Below are 21,638 nucleotides of genomic sequence, written 5' to 3' on the forward strand. Positions count from 1 at the left end.
TGGGTCACCAGATGCACTAGCGTGTTTGAATCTTGCAGCCATCCTGTAGGGCAGACTGTATTAGTCCCATTCTGCAGAAGAGGATGTGTACCGAGAGGGTAAGTAGCAGACCCAGGGCTACAGTCCTTGTCACCAAAGGCTGAGTCCAGTGCTCTGTATGGTGCTTTCAGTATAAACTGAATCAGAGATGCTCATGCAGTGACAAGCCACATTTGTGCGTGGGCTTAAGCCAGGCCATCACAGCCATGGCCTTTGTGAATATTTGTTCTAGTGCGTGGACAGACAAGAGTCAAACTGAGCTGGTGGGGTGGGGTGGAGTGGGGGGTGGTTAGGATAACGCAGCAGGAATTATAAGCAATATGACTTTATTTAGTTACTTTGGAAACAAAACCCCCCAAATAATGCCTGAACCCAAAGGTACATAAAAATGACCCAAAATAGTTTAAAATAGATTTGAACATCACTTGTAGTTTCTTCCTCATAACATGAGTGCTTTCAGCTGGACAGTAGATTACAAAGCATCTCCGATCATGTTAAGGCAGATGATTAATCTGGCTGCGTCTGTAACTCCTCCTGGGAACATAATCCTGTTGGAGTTGGGGGCTCTTCCCAGTTGTTTGGTTAGTTGGCCCAGGAAGGGGCAGTCCTGGAGCTGGCGGGTGGGGAGCCAGGCCCCACCTGTCTTGTCACTGCTCGTTCTGCTGGCCCTCTGTCACTGACGCTGATACGGAGCCCTGGCCCTTGTTGACATCACTGATGCACACCCACTGCCCATCAACTGACTCCTTCCACAGGGTCACCTGCAAGTCAGTGCACAAGCAGATTATCACGGGTCTGTGCCCTTCCCTCTGCTGTCCCCTAAACATGAGCCTTATCCCCATCAAGAACCACTGCCCAGAGGCTTGTGGGTGAACAGAGCATGTCCCTCCTCCACTGAAATCCCACCAAAATGAGAGTCCAGGAATAAAAACTCACTCACAGAAAAAAAGGAGTAACAATAACAGCAGCTGTGGATGATGATGACGTCAACACAGGATACTGTTTTCACCAAACTGTGACAGAGCTACAGCGAGAGGATATGGGGTGGCAGGGAGCAGGGTTCGCAAAGTGTGGTCCCCAGAGCATTGGTCACCTGGGAGCTTGCTACAACTGCAGATTCTTGGGGCCTGGAACAACTGATTAGGAAGCTCTGGGGCTGGGGCTGGGGCTGGCAATCTGTTTTAACAGGTTTAACAACACTGCAGTTTGAAAACTACTGTGGTAGAGGAAGGTAACAGTTCAATATGTTGTTTCTACACTGAAGTAAACTGTATAAGAAATAGCTAAGAGCTGAAAAGGTTTGCCCCTGGAGAGTGAAAATTAGGAGGCTGCATTAAAAAAAAATCAATCTAGGTCGGGCATGGTGGCTCACGCCTGTAATCTCAGCACTTTGGGAGGCTGAGATGGGTGGATCACCTGAGGCCAGGAGTTCGCGACCAGCCTGAACTGGTGAAACCCCGTCTCTACTAAAAATACACACAAAAAAACTAGCAGGCACCTGTAATCTCCTAGCTACTGGGGAGGCTGAGGCAGGAGAATCGCTTGAACCCAGGAGGCGGAGGTTGCAGTGAGCCGAGACTGCGCCACTGCACTCCAGCCTGGACGACAGAGCAAGACTCGATCTCAAAAAAACAAAACAAAAAACAAAATCTAAACCTATGTACATATATTAGTTTGATTAAAAATGAAAATAACGATTTTGGTTTTAAGAACTCTTGCTTTAGGGACAAACTAAACTATTCACTCAACACACTGCAGAATGCTCTGGGATTGAAAACATAGTAAGTCCTTTAGGTAAGGGTGCTATGGAGACAGCAAAAGGAAACATGCTTATAAAGAAGAGCAAGAAGCCTTAAATGCATAGTGACGGGGACCCCAAAACATTGCATGCACAGCCAGGCACTTGCTTACAGCCTTGCAAAAAAAATCACTGTGGGCCTTCTTGAGGCAATCTGGGTCCCTTGGTCTGTCCTGAGTGCCATCAACCTGGGTTCTGGTCCTGACTCTAGAAATATGGCTTTGAGAGGGGGCCTGCTAGATCTTTCTGGGACCACTGTAGATGAAAGGGACCCTCGGCCAGAAAAGCTGCCTGCAGAGGCTCTCAAGATCTGCATGCCCATGTTCACAGCCACACTATTCGCAATAGCTAAGAGGTGGCAGCAGCCCAGGTGCCCTTTGGTGGAGGAATAAGTGTAGAAACGGTGTGGGCTGTCTATACAATGCAACACTACGTAGCTTTACAAAGGAAGGAATTCTGACACATGCTACATACAGCATGGAGGAACCTTAAGGGCATACTGCTAGTGACATACTCAGTCGCAAAAGGACAAATACTGTATGATTCCACTTAGATAGGTCTAGAGCAGTCACATTCACATAGACAGAAAGGAGAAGGGTGGCTGCCAGGGCTGGGGAGGGGCAATGGGGAAGGGAGTTATTTAATGGGTACAGAGTTTCAATTTTGCAGCTGAAAAGAGTTCTGGAGACCAGCTGCTTCTCTGCCTTGCCTGTGTTTGTGCCGTGAGCCACACAAATCAAAGGTAAGACATGGAGCCACAGTGGCCACTGGGAAACAGTAAAAGACCAACATAGGCAAGGGAGAGAAGCCACAAGGGCTGGCAGGATCCAGACCAACCAACTCGCACTTCAGACGCAAAGCAGATGTGCCTGAAAACGCAGCACAGCCACTCCACGGGGAACTGACCCTGTGGCGTTAGAGATCCTCTGTCTTATAGGGGAATTCAGCTGGGCAGATGGCTATGGCTTGTTACCGCTTCCCTTCTGCGGGTAGCTTTTTTCCTTCTAATTGTAAAATACACGTCACATAAAATGACCTTGGCCACTTTTAACTGCACAGTCCAGTTGTGTGAAGTACATTTGTGTCCCTGAGCAGCTGGTCTCCAGAACTCCTTCAGCTGCAAAATGCAAACTCTTCCAGTGCACCCACTGTGTACCTACCTCTTACCAGCATAACAAGTATTCATAAACTTTACAGGTTTTTAAAAAGCCTTTTCAGTGTTATGGACAAAAAAAAATCCCCAATCTTCTTCTGTTTACGGGTTCTTATACACTTGCTTTTTTGGCACAGCTAACTGAACATCACCATGAGGTGACCAAATGCTTAGTAGGGTGATGGGCCTGACTGGCTCTGCCACCTCGTAGTTTTGGGACCCCCATGCAAGTCAAATCGCCTCTGTCAGCTTCTTTCCTCATCTGTGAAAGGCGGACGTGTTAATACTACCTCAGGGGCTGTGACATTAATGATGTAACTAAGAGGCACACTCAAAACGCAGTCCTGGCTAAGGCTCCTGCCCAGCCTGCAGTCAGATGGGAATGTCACGTGCCCTCTCTAGTGGGCGGGGTGAAGACCAACAGGCTGTGTCCACCATGCCACGGGGAATGGGTATGTACCTTATTGTCTCCACCAGAGACAGCCAGGATGTTGGCTGTGATGGACCAGCTCACATGCCACACCACATCGTTGAACTTGTGCAACAATTTAGGGGACCACGTATTGCTTGAGGCATCATCACAGGTCCAAATGAACACACGACCATCCTAGGAAGAAACAGGATAGAGTCAGGAGATGGAGTCAAGACTCCCGCGTTTGTGATGTCCTCCCAGTCTAGAGCCACCCGGCACCTCTCTGCAGGAACAGGGTGGGGGATTCAAAGGGGAGCCGAGGACCTCTGGGGCGTCCACAGCTTTGTTTCTGTCTCTTCACACTGGTTAAGAGTCTCCCGGATTCCTTTTCTCATCCGGGTTTCGGAGGTGGACTCTGTCTGCATTGCTAACTCAGATTTTCTCTGGGGTTTTCCTCATGCTTGCCAAGTCACTTCCACTGGCCGTCTATACCTTCTCAACTGAATGGGCAGAGCTCTCCAAAAACCAAGCTCCGAGAATGAGAAGGCACAAGTAAAAAAGCACAAAAATCTCAAGTTTAGAACCAAACCAAACAGGTTCCTATGATGTGAAAGACCTAGCTGGCTCCCTCTAGGATGGTGGCGTATAACTGAAGGCTCACCCTTGGCCGTCCTTGCTGTCTGGGAAGGGTGGCTCGGTAGCTGAGCCTATAATTCCCATCCCACCCCATCGTTGCTTGGGAACACTTGGAACTGCACCTGGGCACCTCGGCTCCCTAGTCTCACATGGGTCAGAAGGGAAAATTCATCCAGAATCCACCTCCTTCTTGGTGCCGGTTCTGTTGTAGCTGTCTCATCTCAGTGGAGGCAGGCCACTTGTGGCTTCTGACCAAGACTTCCCCACACAATGACCTGACTCCCTGTGCTCTGGGCCAAAGGTGCCTGTTGCTCTCCCTTTACCTTCCCAGAGGACTTTCTGCTAAGGAGACTAAGAGCTGATGGGCCTGACTCGAGACTAAATGACAAGGGATACTCATGGCCCTGGGCTGACCTGGGAGCAGCTGGCGATGGTGCTGGTGGGCAGGCCGATGGAGGGGGCCCAGGCCACATCTCGAACCCAGTCACTGTGCGCTTCTAGCTTCTGCTCCTCCTTCCACTGGCCGTCCTCCTCCTCCCTAACAGTGGGGACAGAAAGAATCAGCAGGGGGCCTTTCCCACACCTCAACTCCTCCCCAACCCAACAGGCTCTGCCTGGGGTGGAGAAGCAATTCCATCTTTCTTCTTTCATTCATGGAGTTTGTGGCATTTTATTACCTTCACCCCAGCTGTAAAAAAAAACCCTCCAGAAAATGCTCTGCTTCCACAGCCAAAGAGTCAGCTCCAACAGTTGGGAATTAGGTGAACAGGTGTTGTGTTGTTTTTCAAGGATGTCCTCCAACAGATTGAAAACAGTATTTTACTGGCAGGAGGGAGAAAGAAAGGTGACCTTGTTTCTTGTGAGTGTGGCTGAGTCATGGTGAGTAGGGTAAAGGGTAGAAGTGTCCCCTCAAAGAGAAGGCCACACATCCCTACTTACTTCCACAGCTTGATGAGGTTGTCACAGCCACCTGATGCAAACCTCTTGATGTAATTGGGTTTCTGCCCCGATGGCTGGTCTATGAGGCTTCCAGGTACAACAGCAGGGGCCCAGCTGACGGCATTGCAGCCAATCTGTAAAGATGGGACACATGGTGACTCTGCCTTGCAAGAGAACACTGCTTCCGCAGACCCAAGCCTGCTGTCCCTCTCCCCTCCGCTTCTCAGGACTGGACTGTGTGTGAAGGCTGACATGAAGCACTCATCATGTGGTCCACTGCTCAGAATTCTCCCTCAAGGATCCCAACAGTGTGTGCATTTTTCTGCAGTGTGCGCTAAAAGTAGAAATTAAGAACTCCCACAAGTTTAAGAAACAGGACATTTTTTAAACACATGAAAGAATGGTACATTGGAGCTTTTTTTTTTTTAAGAAAAATCTTTTATTATAAAAGAATAGATCAAGAAACAAAAATTCTGCCACCTGCCTGAAAAGCCGTCATTATGCCCTTCCTAATCACAGCTCCCTCTTCCACTATAAGTAACCACTGCCCTAACTTCTAACCCATTTTTCCCCCATTTATCACCCAAATGTGCACCCCTAGATACTACAGTTTAGTCTTGTCCATTAAACATTTTTTTGGATGTTTTTTACATCTCCTACTTTGCAGATTCCTCCGATTTTTTTCCTTACAATTTTTCTGCTGAAGAGAGCCTAGTCTCGGTCTGGGTTTTGCTGCTTCATATGCAGTTCAATATGTTCCTCTGAATTTCTGAAAACTGTCAGCTGGAGCCAAGACTGGACAGACTCAGGTGTGATCCCTTTGGCAAGACTAGAGCTGGTGCGTTCTCTCATCAGGAGCCACGTTAGATTGCCTCTTATATTAACAGCTGTCAATAACTGAGGCCTCTCTTAATTCACTGGGGCTTGCAAAATGGTGATACTCTAATTCCATCCTTTCTTTGTCATTTATTCCATGGAATGCTCCAGATAGGGACACTTCTCCTCGTTAACTATTCAATTACCCAGGAATAGAGGTCTGATATGGTTTGGCTGTGTCCCTACTCAAATCTCATCTTGAATTCCCACGTGTTGTGGGAGGCACCTGGTAGGAGGTAATTGTATCACAGGGGCAAGTCTTTCCCATGCTGTTCTCATGATAGTGAATAAGTCTCGCTAGATCTGACGATTTTAAAAATGGGAGTTTTTCTGCACAAGCTCTTTTGCCTGCTGCCATCCACGTAAGCTGTGACTTGTTCCTCCTTGCCTTCTGCCATGACTGTGAGGTTTCCCCAGCCACGTGGAACTGTGAGTTCTCCATCCTCTTTCCTTTGTAAATTGCTCAGTCTTGGGTATGTCTTTGCCAGCAGCGAGAAAACAGACTAATACAAGGTCAAAAAGGAAAGGCTGGAGAAACGCTTGATTCTTTCTGAACTGGTTCTATCACTTTCCAAAGATGACTGATTCTCCTCTTTATTTATTATTAACAATTTTTTTTTTTTTTAATTGAGACAGGGTCTCACTGTCACCCAGGCTAGAGTGCAGGCTGGTATGATCATGGTTCACTGCAGCCTCAAACTTCGTAGGCTCAAGTGATCCTCCCACCTCAGACTCCCAAAGTACTGGGATTATAGGTGAGAACCACTGCCTTTTTTTTTTTTTTGAGACGGAGTCTGGCTCTGTTGCCCAGGATGGAGTGCAGAGGCGCGATTCTGACTCACTGCAACCTCCACCTCCCAGGTTCAAGTGATTCTCCTGCCTCAGCCTCCCGTGTAGCTGGGACTGCAGGTGTGTGCCACCACGCCTGGCTAATTTTTGTATTTTTAGTAGCGTCGGGGTGTATTAGTCCATTTTCACTCTGCTGATAAAGACATACCTGAGACTGGGCAGTTTACAAAAAAAAGAGAGGTTTAATGGACTTACAGCTCCATGTAGCTGGGGAGGCCTCACAGTCATGGCAGAAGGCAAGGAGGAGCAAGTGACATCTCACATGGATGGCAGCAAAAAGGGAGAGAGAGCCTGTGCAGGTGAACTCCCCCTCATAAAACCATCAGATCTTGTGAGACTTATTCACTATCAAGAGAACAGCATGGGGAAGACCTCCTCCCATGACTCAACTCCCACTGGGTACCCCCTACAACACATGGGCATTCAAAATGAGATTTGGGTGGGGACACAGCCAAACCACATCATGGGGTTTTGCCATGTTGGCCAGGCTGGTCTTGAACTCCTGAGCTCAGGTGATCCGCCTGCCTCAGCCTCCCGAAGTGCTGGGATTACAGGTGTGAGCCACTGTGCCCGCCCTGGGCCCAGCCTTTTAACCCTCATTTCGTCTTAGTTCTCTACAAGTAACTATATATTTATGCTGAAGTCTTTGTAGTCATTTTTGTTGTGTGACTTGTATCCTCTAGTAGATTTCTCAGGAAGGGCTCCTAGAAACAATAGTCCCTGAATTCTTGCATATTGATAATAGTTCATATCCTTTACACTCAAAAGCTAATTTTGAAAACAGCTTTGATATAGTATAATTGACATAAACTGCATATCAAGTGCATGATTTGGTGAATTTTGACAAAAATATATCCTGTAGGATCATCACCTCAATCAAGGAACATGCCCATCATTCCCAAAAGTTTCCTTGGATCCCCTGGTAATCCATCTCCCCATCCTGCAGCCCCCAGTCGTGGTGACCATGGGCCTGCTCAGCTGCATTTCCTAGATATTACAGCAGTGGAATCCCAGTGTGTCCTTTTTCTTCTTTTTTTCACTCAGCATAATTATTTTGAAATTTATTCTTCATCTTATTTTGTTAAGTCATTTCTTTTTATTGCAGTCATTTCTTTTTATTGCTCACAGTATTTCCAAAGTATGGATATATCACAACTTATCATTTACCTGTTGATGGACATGTGGACTATTTCCAGTTTTTGGCTATTAAAGCTGCTATAACCTTTTGTGTATAAGTCTTTGTGTGAACTTGAAAGTCAATTTTCCTGGTTATAAATCCTTGGCTCACACTTTCTTTCCTGGAGTATTTTAAACAAGTTATTCTTTTTTTCTTCTGCACCAATCCTTACTATTGAAAAGTCTGACAATAATCTAATTGTCTTTCCCCTTTAAGTCACAAAGTTCCTTTTCTCTAGAACCCCCCAAAATTTTCTTTAAAGTCTAATAATTTTACTAGAATTATATCTTTTTGTTGGTGATGCTGGGTTGAATTTTTTTTTTTTTTTTTTTTTTAGAGACAGGGTCTATGTTGGCCAGGTTGGTCTTGAACTCCTGGCCTCAAACAGGTGTTCACCACGATCTCCCAAAGTGCTAGGATTACAGGCTGAGCCATCACGCCTGGCCTTGATTTTTTTTTTTTTTTTTTTGAGACAGAGTCTTGCTTTGTTGCCCAGGCTGGAGTATAATGGCGTGATCTTGGCTCTCTGCAACCTCTGACTCCCGGGTTCAAGCAATTCTCTTGCCTCAGCCTTCCGAGTAGCTGAGATTACAGGTGTGTGCTACCACGTCCGGCTAATTTTTGTATTTTTAGTAGAGACGGGGTTTCGCCATGTTGGTCAGGCTGGTCTTGAACTCCTGACTTCAGGTGATCCGCCCACCTCAGCATCCCAAAGTGCTGGGATTACAGGCTGAGTCACTGCGCCCGGCTGATATTGTTAAGTGTGGGGTATGATCTCTCAATCTCAAGTTTCAAATCTTTGTTTTTTAATTTTAAGAAAGTTTTCTGGATTACTTTTTGGTATTTGTTCTGTTTTCCTTTCCAGGGACTCCTGGTATTCATATGTCTGACCTTTCTGCCTGTCTTTACTTTTGGTCAAAACCTTTTTACCTCTTCATTTTTTTGCTCTTGAAATGTTTCCTTTTTCACACTGTTTATCCTTTTCAGGCAGGATCTGCTGTGTTCATCGACACTTGCATTTCGTCTTAGTCTTTACTTCTGAAATGATTTTTAATTCTAATTCTTTCCTGAGTTCTGTCACCTTATTGCTGATTTTTAAAAAGTTGATTTACACTATTCTTTCTTGTTTTGTATTGTTAGAATGTCACCTGGCTTGATTTGAAATAGCAGGTTACAGCTTGGCTCGGTTATGTGGGCATGTCTTTCTAATGTGCTCTCATTGTCCGCAGGGAGGTTATTTTGCATATTCTTGTTTCTTATATAACAACTGTATGCAATTTCACTTCAAATACTTTTCTGTTATTTTTAGGTGAGATGAGTTTTCCTGATAAGAAAGGCTCAGGAAAGTCTAAGCTCAGAACTCTCCCTCGTTTCTGTGTAGTGTTAAAAAACGTGGGAGATGGCTTTCAGGAGTTCCTGTCTTTGTTCCTCTTCCCCACATTGGTCTACATCATCCTTCCTTTCCTGTGTCCCTATCCAGCTCAACTGTGATTTCATTTCCTGCAGTTCTTCCTCCTGAGGGGCCCTGTCCCAGAGGCTTGCTCTGGAGGATCACAGAGCTCAGATTTCTTCCCGCCCCTTCAGCCTTTCTTATTGTGGGCCGCTTCCACTCACTGGGTGTTACAGAGTGCAAACCCCTCCCAGTCATTTCTCCAAAAGCCCCCAGAAGATGCTCACCATCATCTTTGATTAGCAAAATGCAAATAAAAATCACAATAAGGGCCGGGTGTGGTGGCTTACACCTGTAATCCCAGCACTTTGGGAGGCTGAGGTGGGCGGATCACTTGAGGCCAGGAGTTTGAGACCAACCTGGGCAAAATGGTGAAACCCTGTCTCTATTAAAAATACAAAAATTAGCCAGGTGTTGTGGCGTGTGCCTGTAATTCCAGCTGCTCAAGAGGCTGAGGCATGAGAATTGCTTGAACCTGGGAGGCGGGGGTTGCAGTGAGCCGTGATCATGTCACTGCACTCCAGCCTGGGTGACAGAGCAAGCCTCCGTCTCAAAAAAACAGAACAAAACAAACCCAAAAAATCACAATAAGATACCACCTCACATTCACTAGGACAGCTGTAATCAAAATGACAGACATATGTGAGTGAGGATGTGGAGAAATTAGAACCCTCATACACTGCTGATGGGAATGTAAAAGGGTAGTTACTTTGCAAAACAGTTTAGCAGTTCCTCAAAAAGTTAAACACAGAATTACCATATGACTCAGCAATTTCACACCTAGGTATAGACCCAAGAGAATTAAAAACATGTGTTCATGCAAAAACTTATCTGCAAATGTTCATAGCAGCATTATTCATAAGGCCGAGAACATCCATCATCCGATGAATGGATAAACAAAATGTCTATATTCACAATGGAGTATTATCCAGCCATAAAAAGGAATGGAGTGCTGATACACGCTATGATATGGATGAAACCTGAACTCATTATAGTAAGTAGGAGAAGCCAGTCACAAAAGACCACAGATTGTCTCATTCTATGTACAACTGATCCTCAATTTCATTTCATTATAATGTTGACAAGATTGAAAAAAAAAAAACAACTCCCAGCGGGGGCCCCTGCCTGTGTGGAGTCTGTGTGTTCTCCCTGTGTCTGCGTGGGCTCTCTCCTGGTACTCTGGTTTCCTTTCACACAATAAAGATGTGCATGTTCACTTCAATGGTACGTCTGCATTGTCCCAGTGTGAGTGTGGGGGTGTGTGTGAGTGCTCCTCTGGTGGAATGGTATCCTGTCCAGGGCTGGCTTCTGCCTCATGCCCTAAGCTGCCAGGACAGGCTCCAACCACCTGTGACCCTGAACTGGAATGAGTAGATTAGAAAAAGAATAGATACAAATTATTGTAGAATTAAACTCATAAAATATCCAATAATCATACAGATGCATGACAGCAAACGATGTGGCATTAGTCATATGAGCCCCCCACATTGGTTATTGTTGGTTTTTGAACTGTGTGGTGGTAGGAGGTAGGACATTGATGTTCGCTTTGCAAACATTTATTCCTTGATTGAACCACCACCATCACGACCACTGTCACTCGCTGATTCACCAAAAGTTGGGTAAAGAATGACCTTGTTTATATTAATCTTTCTTAAATGCATGCATAGCTCACATACTTTTTAAAAGTTTTAATAACACCACTCCATTCTACAGGGTCCCAATGACTACTGCAGGACATGTCACCCGGAGGCAACCATAGCTAAGGTGGCAGTGAGCAGGCTGCTGCTGCACCAGCCCTCCCCTGCTTGGGAGCACACAACAAGGAAGCAGTGCCAAGCCCTGCCTGGTCTGGCTTCAGGGCAAAGAGGCTCAAAGCTACTCTAGAGCAATCATGTCTGGTCAGCTGACCACTCCCCGGCCCACTGTCCAGCGGGGACCCTCCCCTGCCACCCTCTAGGGAGGCTGCAGCAGACACAGGGCAAGGCAGGCGCTCTCACTGCACGAAAGGCAGGGGATGGACTCACGGTGTGAGCGTTGTTGATCTTCTTTACTTCCCATTGGCCTTCCCCGGTGTAAGTCAGCAGGGAGATGGCCCCATCCGAGCTCCCACAGGCCAGGATCAGGCCGTAGTCATGGGGGGCCCAGCACACCGAGTTCACTGCGGGAAGAGGGAGAGTGCAGTGAGCAAAGCAGGGAGACCACGGCCCCAGGTCCCGCCTTCCACAGATTTACTGTTTTACTAAATGTCTACAACAAACAACTGTAGGAGTCACCAGGGGGAAGCTGTAACTTGGTCAACTGAGGACACAAAAAAACCCTATCACCTACTAATACCACGATTTCATAACCTACAGTCTATCTAACAAAAAAGTGGGTAGGAAAACAATCTGAGAATGAAGGGTAGTCCTTGAAATGAATAATCCTGAAGAGAAACTCACCTGTCTTTTCTTATTTGCTTTGGACTGGCTTTAGGTCTTAGGGCCTTACTCAGCTGAGGACAGACTAGCAGAAAAGCCAACCAAAGCTCAAGGGACAGACAAGAGGCACCACGAGGGGCAGGGAGCCAGGGCTCCAGCCGGGACAGAGTCCTTTTTTACCCAGTGGTCCCCTTGCCTGCTCTGCTGCCAAGCTCAGCGTACCTGAGGAGTCGTGTCCTGCATGCTCGTGGCTCTTCTCCCAGGTGCCGTTTTCCTCTCTCCAGATAATGACTTTCCGGTCATAGGAGCACGATGCCAGGATGTTGCCGTACATGGGGTGAGCCCAGGCCACTTGCCACACAGGACCCTCATGACTACAAAGGGAGAGATAGGCCAGAGGAACCCACAGTGCCTCTGCAGGCACTACTTTCGACAGAACTAAATGGCTCCCTGAGATGATATATCAGGGCAGAATTGCTTAAGAACTTCAAAGGGAGAGCTATACAATGCCATTGCAAAAGGGGTGCTCAGTGGACAGTGAGGAGCCTGAGGTCCTAAGAGGTTAAGCAACCTAAGGTCACAGAGCCTTTGAGAGAGAGTTGAGCCTCTGCGTCAGCCTTCCTGTCCTGGCCAGGCAGGAGCCTCACTTGCCCAGACTGCAGCCAGCACTGTCTGTATGTACTGTCTACAGCATAGTCATTAATTGGTCCAGGGTTTCCAGCCAGAAGTGTTCAGGAAATATTTGTAGACTGAATTGCTATTCATCCTTCCCGATGGTCAGCTTCCTGAGGAGGCATTATTGGTTTCATTTTGATGTTTTCCACTACTCTTTTAATTTGTTCGAAAGGCATGTCTTTCCCTTCTCTTCTGATCTTTATCCATTCACCTGATAACAGGTACTATCTGAGCACATGCTCTGTGCCAGGCTTTGTACGGTGACCATTTCTCTGGCCCAGGGAAGGTTTTGCACCTTAGCACTCAAGAGGTAGAGTAGCATGGTAGAGTTAGTGGTTAGGAGACCAGACCCATTCTCCCATTCACTAGCTCTTGACTTTAGGCAAGGATATCTTTGTCTCTTTACCTGAAAATGGAGACATCAATAAGAATTCTTTCATAAAGTTTGGAACAATGCTTGGTAGAAGGAAAGAAAAAAGCCACTCAGTACCCATTAGCTATTAGTGCTGCTCCTGGTTTACTCCTTCACCATGGGCTGCACACACTCAAGTCTACTCCTCCCTCTGGCTGGGACAACAGGACATTCCCAGTCCCTACAAAGCTGCTGCTAATGAAACTTGAGTAGACTCAATCTTCCAACAACTAGCACAGTTTTTACTAAGGGGAAAAAAGAATGGGGTGGGAATTTTTTTTTATCCCTCCAATATTTCACATCCTTTGAATGTAAGAAAAACAGCAGAAAGGACAGAGTCACAGCAAACATAACTGCTTTGGCCAACACGCTGCACTGCAGCAGCTCTCTGCCTGCCTGGGGGGCTCCTGCATAGAGAAGCTTGATTTGGCTCCTCAGTCACTTGATCATTTGACACTCAGACAGAGGGGAGCTTCTAGGCCCATTTCCCCAAATGGACACTGACTTAGTTTATGCTTTTTAATTCAGTTAACAAACACATGCTGAGCACCTACCTGTCATGGCTCTTAATCTTTTCTGTGCATTCTGGGGAAGGTTATGGACCCTCATCAGAATAATGTACAAAACACACAGAACTAGGCTTATAAAGAAAATTCAATTATAAATTATACAGTAATCAACTGTTTTTTTTTCTGAGAAGGGTTTCGCCCTGTCATCCAGGCTGCAGGGCAGTGGCACCATCGTGGCTCACTGCAGCCTCAAACTCCTAGGCTCAGGCCATCCTCCCACCTCAGCCTCCCAAAGTGTTAAGGATTACAGGCGTGAGCCACCTTGCCCAGCCTGTTATCAAAATATTATAAAGCAATTTATGAGATAGTGATGCATGTACTTCTTTGTTAACACTTCAAGCAGCAAACCCTAGCGGCAGGTCTAATAACCACTGTAATTTCAAAGTTGTGATGAGCATAAGTGGTATTTTGAGGTAGCTAAGTAACCGTGATGTGTGACGACAATATCTGTGACTTCTACTGGTGACAAAGTGACAGGCACTACAAATACTACTGAAGTTTCTGGCCTACATCCATAATTGAAGGAAATGCTAAATATCAGAGTCACTGAAAATGCATTTTTTTTCCCCTGTCCCAATTCATCAACCCCTGAACTCTATTTCACAGAACCCTTGGAGATCCATGGCACCCAGGCAAACCCACAAATACGTGAAAGGCAGTGAGCTGAGGGAAAGCAGTAGAGATGTGGCCATAAAAATGAGCCAGGACTTCCTCAAGAATCTCAGTAGGGAGCAGGGCAGGTCAAACATTTGTAAATAATCACTGAACACCTGCCACGGGCAAATAGGCAGAACAATGGGATTTATAAAATGATAGCATTCTTACGTTATTCTTACGGTGATGCTTTTGTGACACTTTAGGTCATACAGGCTAAACTTGAACGAAATAGTACTGTTTACCACTTTTAAAAGTAGCAGTAGCTGCCTGCACTAAAGACTTACTGTGTCCTGGGCCCTGTGTCAGGGCCTTGCATACACTAGCTGGATAGGAGGTAGCATTGGCCCAATTTTGAGGATGAGCAGATGAAGGCTCTGAGAGAGAAACTGACTCACTTGCCCAAGGTCTTCTAGTGGGTACATATAAAGTGGCAGAGCTGAGATTCACACCTGTATCCACCTGTGCCCTTAACAGCATCATCCCTGGGGACATCCGCTGAGGACAGCCAGGCTGGCTGGGATCCCAGCGTCCTCTCCGCTAAATGTGCTTTGGGGTTGCTCTGAATCTGGGCTCCCATGCTCTGCTCCCACGCTTGAAGCAGGGCCTGAGAACCCACACCATTCCTGGAGCCCTTCCCTGGGCTCACCAGCACTTACCCTCTGAGGTCGGCGATAAGGATCTGCCCTCCATTGCGCACATCAAAGATTTTGACGGACCTGTCTGATGAGCAGGTTGCCAGGCGGGTGCCATAGTAGTCCATCTGGGCGTCGTGCTGCAAAGGGAGGACAGCTCGGGAAGCCTGCAGGCTGGGTGGGTGGGTGGGTGGGGTGAGGGCTGTCACTACACAGAGTCTAGTTTGGACCAGAATCTCCCTGAAATCAATCTGATCTCAAAGTATCATCATCCTCAGGCAGGAAGCTAGCATGTGGACATTCTCACTTCACCAATGGGCAGTGTCTCTCTGAAATGGACAAAGCAAGCCATGCCCAGCTGGTGTCACAGACCCTTTACATACCTCAGGGAAGGGCTCTTCCATTCCTGTTCCGCAGGGTGGGTATGGGAGAAAAAAAGTTGGCCTAGCTGCCCTCTTCTTCCTCCATCCTCTCAGGCCCTATTCAGTTCTTAGGCTCTGTGGGCTAAAGGGGAATACCCCTGGGTTCAGCTCAGCCCTAGCACCTGATGCTAATGCATGGGAAAAGGCCAAAGGAGTGGGCCTCTGACTGCCTGGAGTCCCCAGTCAGGTCTTCTGTGATGCAGCTCTGGCCTGGACACAGGGTTCCATTCAGATATTTGGGCTCTTTCCAGCCCTGGCCCTGGATCCTTTGTGGACCTTTGTTTTGGGGTTTCTGCTTGACCTTTTCCCTAGTAGTGTGCCCAGAGCTTCCCAGACTTTCCACCCAAGGAACACAATGCCTTAAGTGTCGCTGCTCTCACCACTTGTGAACCGAATTCCTTGATGCTGACTGAGCATGCAGAACTAGGCCTGGCCCCTACCTGCAGATCCTTGTCCGCAGGGTGATGGTCTCTGCGGCACCATGCCTCCTGCACCACTGAACACCCTGGTCCCTTCTGCTTGCTGGTCCTGCCTATTCCAATGGATGTCACTTTCCCCAGCTGTCCCACCCTGGGAGTTTCAGGATTATCAGCTGCACTCCCATGGCTACCAGGGGCAATTATGCCCATTCAAAGGCACTCATTCTGTCTGGCTCAGATGGGAATTCTCACCTCCCTACCCAAGGAACACATCCTGATTTTTCTTTGGGAACTCCCTCCACTGTATCAGGCCTTGGTTTCTTGGAGGGCAGGCAGTAGAGGAGTGTTTCTGAAGCACTTCTCATGCTTCTCAGTGGAAGGAGGCAGGACATAGTACCTTTCAGATCTAAATCCTATCTCCTTAGTTTACCTGCTATGCAAACTTTGAAAACACTTCATCTCCTTGAGCTTCAGTTTCCTTATCTTTATGATTTACCAACATCCTATGGGCCTTAGTTCCCTTATCTTTAAATAAGGCTAAAGATAGCATCTGTCTCAAGAGTTGTTATGAAGGTTAAACAAGATATTGAATGAAAACTCACGCCTGTAATCCCAGCACTTTGGGAAGCTGAGGCGGGTGGATCACCTGAGGTTGGGAGTTCGAGACTAGCCTGACCAACATAGAGAAAACTTGCCTCTACTAAAAATACAAAATTAGCTGGGAGTGGTGGCGCACGCCTGTAATCCCAGCTACTCGGGAGTCTGGGGCAGGAGAATTGCTTGAACCCGGGAGGTGTAGGTTGCGGTGAGCTGAGATCACGCCACTGCACGCCAGCCTGGGCAACAAGAGCGAAACTCCATCTCAAAAAAAAAAAAAAAAGAAAAAAAAGTACCTAGCATGGGGCCTGACACTCAGCGAGCATGCAAATGTTTGTCATTACTACTTGGCCTCATCTAGCTCTCAAACCAAACTCATACGAGTAGGTAGCATATCCATTATTTTTCCCGTAAGTAAATTGAGGCTGGCTCAGAAAAGTTAAGATATTGGCTAGGGAGTCTCAGACGGGTCTTCCTGCCCATGATGCCATGCTATCTCCAAGGAGGTGTGGTCTTACAGCTAGACCACTCATGACTGAATCCAGAGAACATATACAACTCTGGGACCAGACAACCTCTCAGAAACCCAAAAGCAACTGTTGATGGACAGGTTGTGAGGGCAAGAACCCTGACATGAAACGCTGTCAGCCAGCTGTCCTGGGTCTTGCTCAAAGGCTGCTTGGCCCTGAATGAAGCAGAGTCTGTGTTTTTCCTGCTGTAGACTTTAACCTCTGGACCTTCTCCTGCAGCCCTGTCCTCTTATACTGAGCCTTGTGTTTACCTCTCAGGAAATGCCCTGAGTGCGGACTTCTGGTTCAAAGGGCCTTGTTTGGCCTATTGTCTTCGTGGTTTGACTGGGCTCTGCCTGGGGCTTTCACTGTGGCTGCCCTCTGCCTTTGTATTGAGTCATCTTTCTACACTCTCTTCTTTTCAACCCCCTTTCCAGTGGGGCTAAGAAGTGACAGCAGGAGGAAGACAGGTGGGAAGACTATTGTCAAACCTCCGTACCCACTCAGCCTTCATCCGAGAGCAGGTTATTGTGTTGGCTGGAAGACTGACAGCCTAGAACTACAAATTATTCCCAGGTTCCTCCCAGCAGAGAGTGACTAGACTGCCACAGTCCTGACAACTCAGAGGGCACTGCTAGGGAGCCTAGCCATACCCCGAGATTACAGGCTGATAGGCAACCACTGCAAAGCCACCCTGGATCCATGAATGATCAACAGAAACGGGTAATGAAAACCCCAAATTGCTTCCCTCCCACAAAAATGCCCATGTCCACACCCCTCCAGGGAGGGTGATATTAATACTTACAATCATGTCCTCATGGGAGGTATCCACAGTGTTAATTACTGACACCTAGAACCAAAGATATCACTGGTAAATTAACTCATGGCAGTTAGAATACAACCATCTCAAGTTCTTGACTGCATTTGTTTGTTCACTCATTCATTCATTCAGTAAGCATTCATTCTAAGTACCTTCTTTCTGCCAAGCACTGTGCTAGGAACTGGATATACAGACACAAATAAGAGGAACTTTTTGCCCTTGAGAAGCTCGCGAATAATGCTAGTGTCGCAAGATAAATTCTTTAATGGTGGTTTGTGTGTCCTGTAGGAGCCTGAGGGGCTGGGGTGGTAGACATGAATTGAGCCTTAGATGATGGGTAGGAATTTGCAGGTGGCACAGGGGAAAATACCAGTCCAAGCAGCCAAGCAGAGGGAATACACGAGTAGAGACAAAGAGGTCTGAGAGAGCCTGATGTGTGTGGGGAAATGGCAAGCAGTCCTGGCTACCCTTAAGGTTGAGGAGAGACCCCAAGGGAGCTACAGCTGGTGTTCTTTCCTGGATGACAGAGCCTCTGATGTTCCAGGCAGTTTATGCATAACAGGGTTATTACTTCAGACTGGGAGACTTGATTCGAGTTTTTCCTGAGGCTGCTCCCTGGTCCATCACGTAGTGGGATCCAGAGTTGAACAGTTTGTAGGGCTGGAACATGGTGTCATGGTCATCACCCTCCTATCCATTCTTTGAGGTCCAGCTCAAAAAGGGCCATCCATCACCTTTCTTGAAGATTCTCAGACCCTCAAATGGCTGGACTCTCTTGCATATCTTCAGCAAGGAACACATACAACACTTTATGCTGTTTCTTCTCCCCACTAGAAGGTGAGCTCCTTGGAGCCATGGTCTGAGCCATCTGCAGTTTCAAATCCCCTCAAATCATCCAGCACAGTGCTTTGCAAATAGAAGGAACTCAGCGACTATTTGCTGAATGAATAAGTAAATGAACAAAAGCTGTTATTTTTTTTCTTTGCTCAACCACTATTCTCTTAAATTCTTGGGATAGAAAAGAGGACTTAAAAGAAGTTTCAGTGTGGAGCAGACATTTCTTACCATTTTCCCCATTTCATCTTTTCCAGCACAAGCCCTGTAGGTATAAAGTTTGACTTGTGTTTTCAGAAAGGCAGACACTGGAAGAGGATGGCTGCAAAGCAGTTCAAGAGGTACACACCAAGTAAGCACAGGTTCTCTCATCAGATTCTAGACTCTCTAAAAACCAGGTCCCCGAAGTCTGCAAAGGCAAGTAAGGACAATAAGGAGTTTCCTCCATGTGCCGAGCTGTATAGGTTACAAAGTGCACGGGAAGGCGGGGAGGGCAGGGTACCAAGGGCACAGTCAATCAGAGACCTGCGACAGACTAAGGAAATGAAGAAGCCCAGAGAAGAGAATGCACTTGCCAAAGTCACAGAGCTAGTTCAAGGCAGAGCTGGGAAAAGAGCCCCATCCCCTAACCTTCTAATGCTGAGTCCAGAAAACTTCACTCCACCAGGCTGCCTGTCTAGAATGTAAAGCAGTTGTTACACTGAGTTCTGTAAAGCTGCGGATAAGTAGGTTCAGGAAGAAAGTTTACTGAGAGGTAGTTTCAACCAGGTTACCAAAAGACCTTAGAAATAATCAGCATTTAATTCTAACCACTCTCACCCACCTGTCAGGGTTGATGAACCATGCTTCTGAATGAGAGAGAGAAGGGGAGGGGAAGAGGGAGGGGGAGAGAAAAGGGAGAGAAAAGGACGGAAGAAGGAGGGAGGAAGGGCGAGAGAGAGGGAGAGAAAGGGTGAGGGAGAGAAAGGGAGAGGGAGAGGAAAGGGGGAGGGAGAGGAAGGGGGAGGGAGAGGAAGGGGGAGGGAGAGGAAGGGGGGAGGGAGAGGGAGCGGGGAGAGAGAGGGTGGGGAGAGAGAGAAGAGAGGGAGGGGGAGAGAAAGGGAGAGGGAAAGGAATGGGGGAGGAAGAGGGAGCGGGGAGAGAGGGAGGGTGGGGAGAGAGGGAAGAGAGGGAGGGGGAGAGAGAGAAAGGGAGAGGGAGAGGAAGAGGGGAGGGAGAGGGAGCGGGGAGAGGGAGGGTGGGGAGAGGGGTAGAGAGAGATAAGAGAGAACTTCTTAGAGTACTTCTTCCCAGGGACCTGGTATTATCTGGTCCCTGTTAACACCTGCACTCAAAATAATTCACCTGTTTGAGATCAGATAATGAGTTAAAAATTCATTTAGGATGAGCTGAATGTCAGAGCATAAAAGCCTCAACTCTAACCTGCAGTGGAAGAGCCAGAGGTGAGTGATTTACACCTAACCCTCTGCAGAACAAGAGCACAGTGTTCTGATTTCTAGGTTCCTGCAGGTTCCCTCAAACCTGCTGCTGAGGCACACCCATGCTTCTAAAAGAATGCATGTACTAGATATTCCAGGCTCAGCCCAGATACTTCCATTCTTTAGTTCTCATTCAGTCATTCATTCACTCAAGGAGTCAGTGTGGAGTGAATGTACACTGCAGATGCCACAGAGACTTAAAAAACCCTGAGCCCCTGCCTTCGGAGGATCGTTCAGGCCATCTTTACGTTTCCCGAGGTGCCCATCCTACCTGGGGGCCCTACCCCGAGCAACAGTTCAATCATCTCTGCTGGGAGCTGCAGTAGGCGGCAGAAAGGAATGATTAGGAGGGTTCAAATCTCGGCTCTACTACCACTTAAGCAGCTGTGCAAGAGGCTCCACGTCTCCGAACCTCAAGTGTCCTCATCTGTAAAGTGTTGAGAAGAATAGCACCTTCTTCACAAGGCTGTTAGCAGGCTGAGATTACGAACAATGCTGAGGGCTCGGTATACAGTAGCTCCTCCGCTGTTCCTCGTTTTGTTTTCAATTGTTGACCGAAAAGAAGGAAGGGAGACTGGCAGGAGACGCAGGAGCGGCGCGCCCCGCAAAGTCAGGGAGGTTCCTCGGCCTCACCTCTGGACTCCCCTCGGAATGGTCCGCAAGGACGGGGCCAGAGCCCCCCAAATCTCTAAGCGGTGGAGGGGAGCTGAACGGCTCCAGCCTGGGATCTGGGACTCAGGGCGGCCGAGGAACCCGTGAAGGCCGCGACCGTGGCCTTCACCCTGCTCGGCCTCCTCAGTACCAACACTCACCATGATTGCGGCGGTGGCTGCTCCAGGTCTCGGACGTGGCAGCTCCCGGCGGCGCCTCGGAACAGCTCACTTCCGGCGCCGGGCCCGCCGGGCCGTGGCGTAGGAGCCGCCGGGCAGCAACGCGCTCGGCTCGCACAGCAGTTCCGCGCCTTCCAGAGGGCGCGCCCCGCCCTCCCGTGGCCCAGCCCCTATCCTCCAGTGACGTGCGAGACCAGAGGGCTGGGGCTCTGGTTGCCGCAGTGACCCTGACCCGGGGGGCTTTGGAATCTGAAGCTCTGGTGGGTCTACTCTCCCGACCAAGTCTGCCCTTTTCCTGAGATCCATGAATGAAAGAAAGGATTAATATAACTATCGGCCGGGCGCGGTGGCTCATGCCTGTAATCCCAGAACTTTGGGAGGCTGAGCTGGGGGGGTGGGGGGGGGGTGTGTGTGTGTATCACTTGAGGTCAGGAGTTCGAGACCAGCCTGGCCAACATGGTGAAACCCCGTCTCTACTAAAAATACAAAAATTAGCCGGGCATAGTGGCGCGCGCCTGTAGTCCCAGCTACAGGCTGGGATTCCCTCTGGAGGCTGAGGCAGGAGAATCGCTGGAACCCGGGAGGCGGAGGTTACAGTGAGCCGTGACTGCACCATTGCACTCCAGCCTGGGCAACAGAGAGACACTCTTGTAAAAAAAAAAAAAAATCTATCTATCTATCTATCTATCTATCTATCTATCTATCTATCTATCTATCATCTATCTATCTGCAGCTTCACCCGCCTCACTACGGCTCTGGGTGCGACTGGTCTTATGATGAATGTTGTAGGATGAGTGACATCTTAGGAGTAAGAAGACTGTCCTAGTGCTTCCTTGTTGTAGTCTCCCTCTCAGTACCCAAGGACTGGGACCAGGGCAGAGGAGGCCAGGGAATGCCCCTCGCCAGAGGCTGGGACCTCTGGCCCTGCCATCCCTAACCCCTATATAGGACTGCCCCTTCCAAACCGATCCCCTGGGGTCCTGAGTAAGTCCCATCAAGGAAACCCCCCTAGGCAATGAAGGATCTCAGCCAGGCTCC

General features: G+C 48.0%; 1 protein-coding gene across 5 annotated transcripts; it reads right to left on the bottom strand.

The window, feature by feature from the left end:
* Positions 1 to 348: 348 nt before the first annotated feature.
* Positions 349 to 20,755, bottom strand: SEC13 (SEC13 homolog, nuclear pore and COPII coat complex component). 5 transcript variants are annotated; one of them, XM_004033599.5, is made up of 10 exons: positions 20,583 to 20,696; positions 18,524 to 18,701; positions 17,444 to 17,488; positions 14,716 to 14,831; positions 11,969 to 12,120; positions 11,354 to 11,487; positions 4,978 to 5,111; positions 4,453 to 4,576; positions 3,451 to 3,597; positions 349 to 800 (listed from the first exon to the last, which is right to left on the bottom strand). In XM_004033599.5, the coding sequence occupies exons 2-10, from the start codon at positions 18,662 to 18,664 to the stop codon at positions 687 to 689; spliced, it is 1,107 nt and encodes a 368-aa protein (XP_004033647.1). In that variant the 5' UTR covers positions 18,665 to 18,701; positions 20,583 to 20,696; the 3' UTR covers positions 349 to 686. The 5 variants fall into 5 exon arrangements, with proteins under 5 accessions (XP_004033647.1, XP_063559707.1, XP_004033645.1 ...); XM_063703637.1 differs by lacking the exon at positions 20,583 to 20,696 and adding an exon at positions 20,042 to 20,193; XM_004033597.3 differs by lacking the exon at positions 18,524 to 18,701 and having other exon boundaries at positions 20,583 to 20,755.
* Between the last annotated feature and the right edge of the window lie 883 nt (positions 20,756 to 21,638).

Source organism: Gorilla gorilla, chromosome 2 (assembly GCF_029281585.2).
Source record: "Gorilla gorilla gorilla isolate KB3781 chromosome 2, NHGRI_mGorGor1-v2.1_pri, whole genome shotgun sequence".
NCBI classification, from domain to species: Eukaryota; Metazoa; Chordata; class Mammalia; order Primates; family Hominidae; genus Gorilla; species Gorilla gorilla.

Coding starts and splice junctions, on each gene's coding strand:
- SEC13 (XM_004033599.5), bottom strand. CDS start 18,664: ATGAGAGAACCTGTGCTTACTTGGTGTGTACCTCTTGAACTGCTTTGC. Junction 5,112..11,353: donor AGATCAACAACGCTCACACC/GTGAGTCCATCC, acceptor CCATCTTTACAG/ATTGGCTGCAATGCCGTCAG. Junction 4,577..4,977: donor AACCTCATCAAGCTGTGGAA/GTAAGTAGGGAT, acceptor CCCCACTGTTAG/GGAGGAGGAGGACGGCCAGT.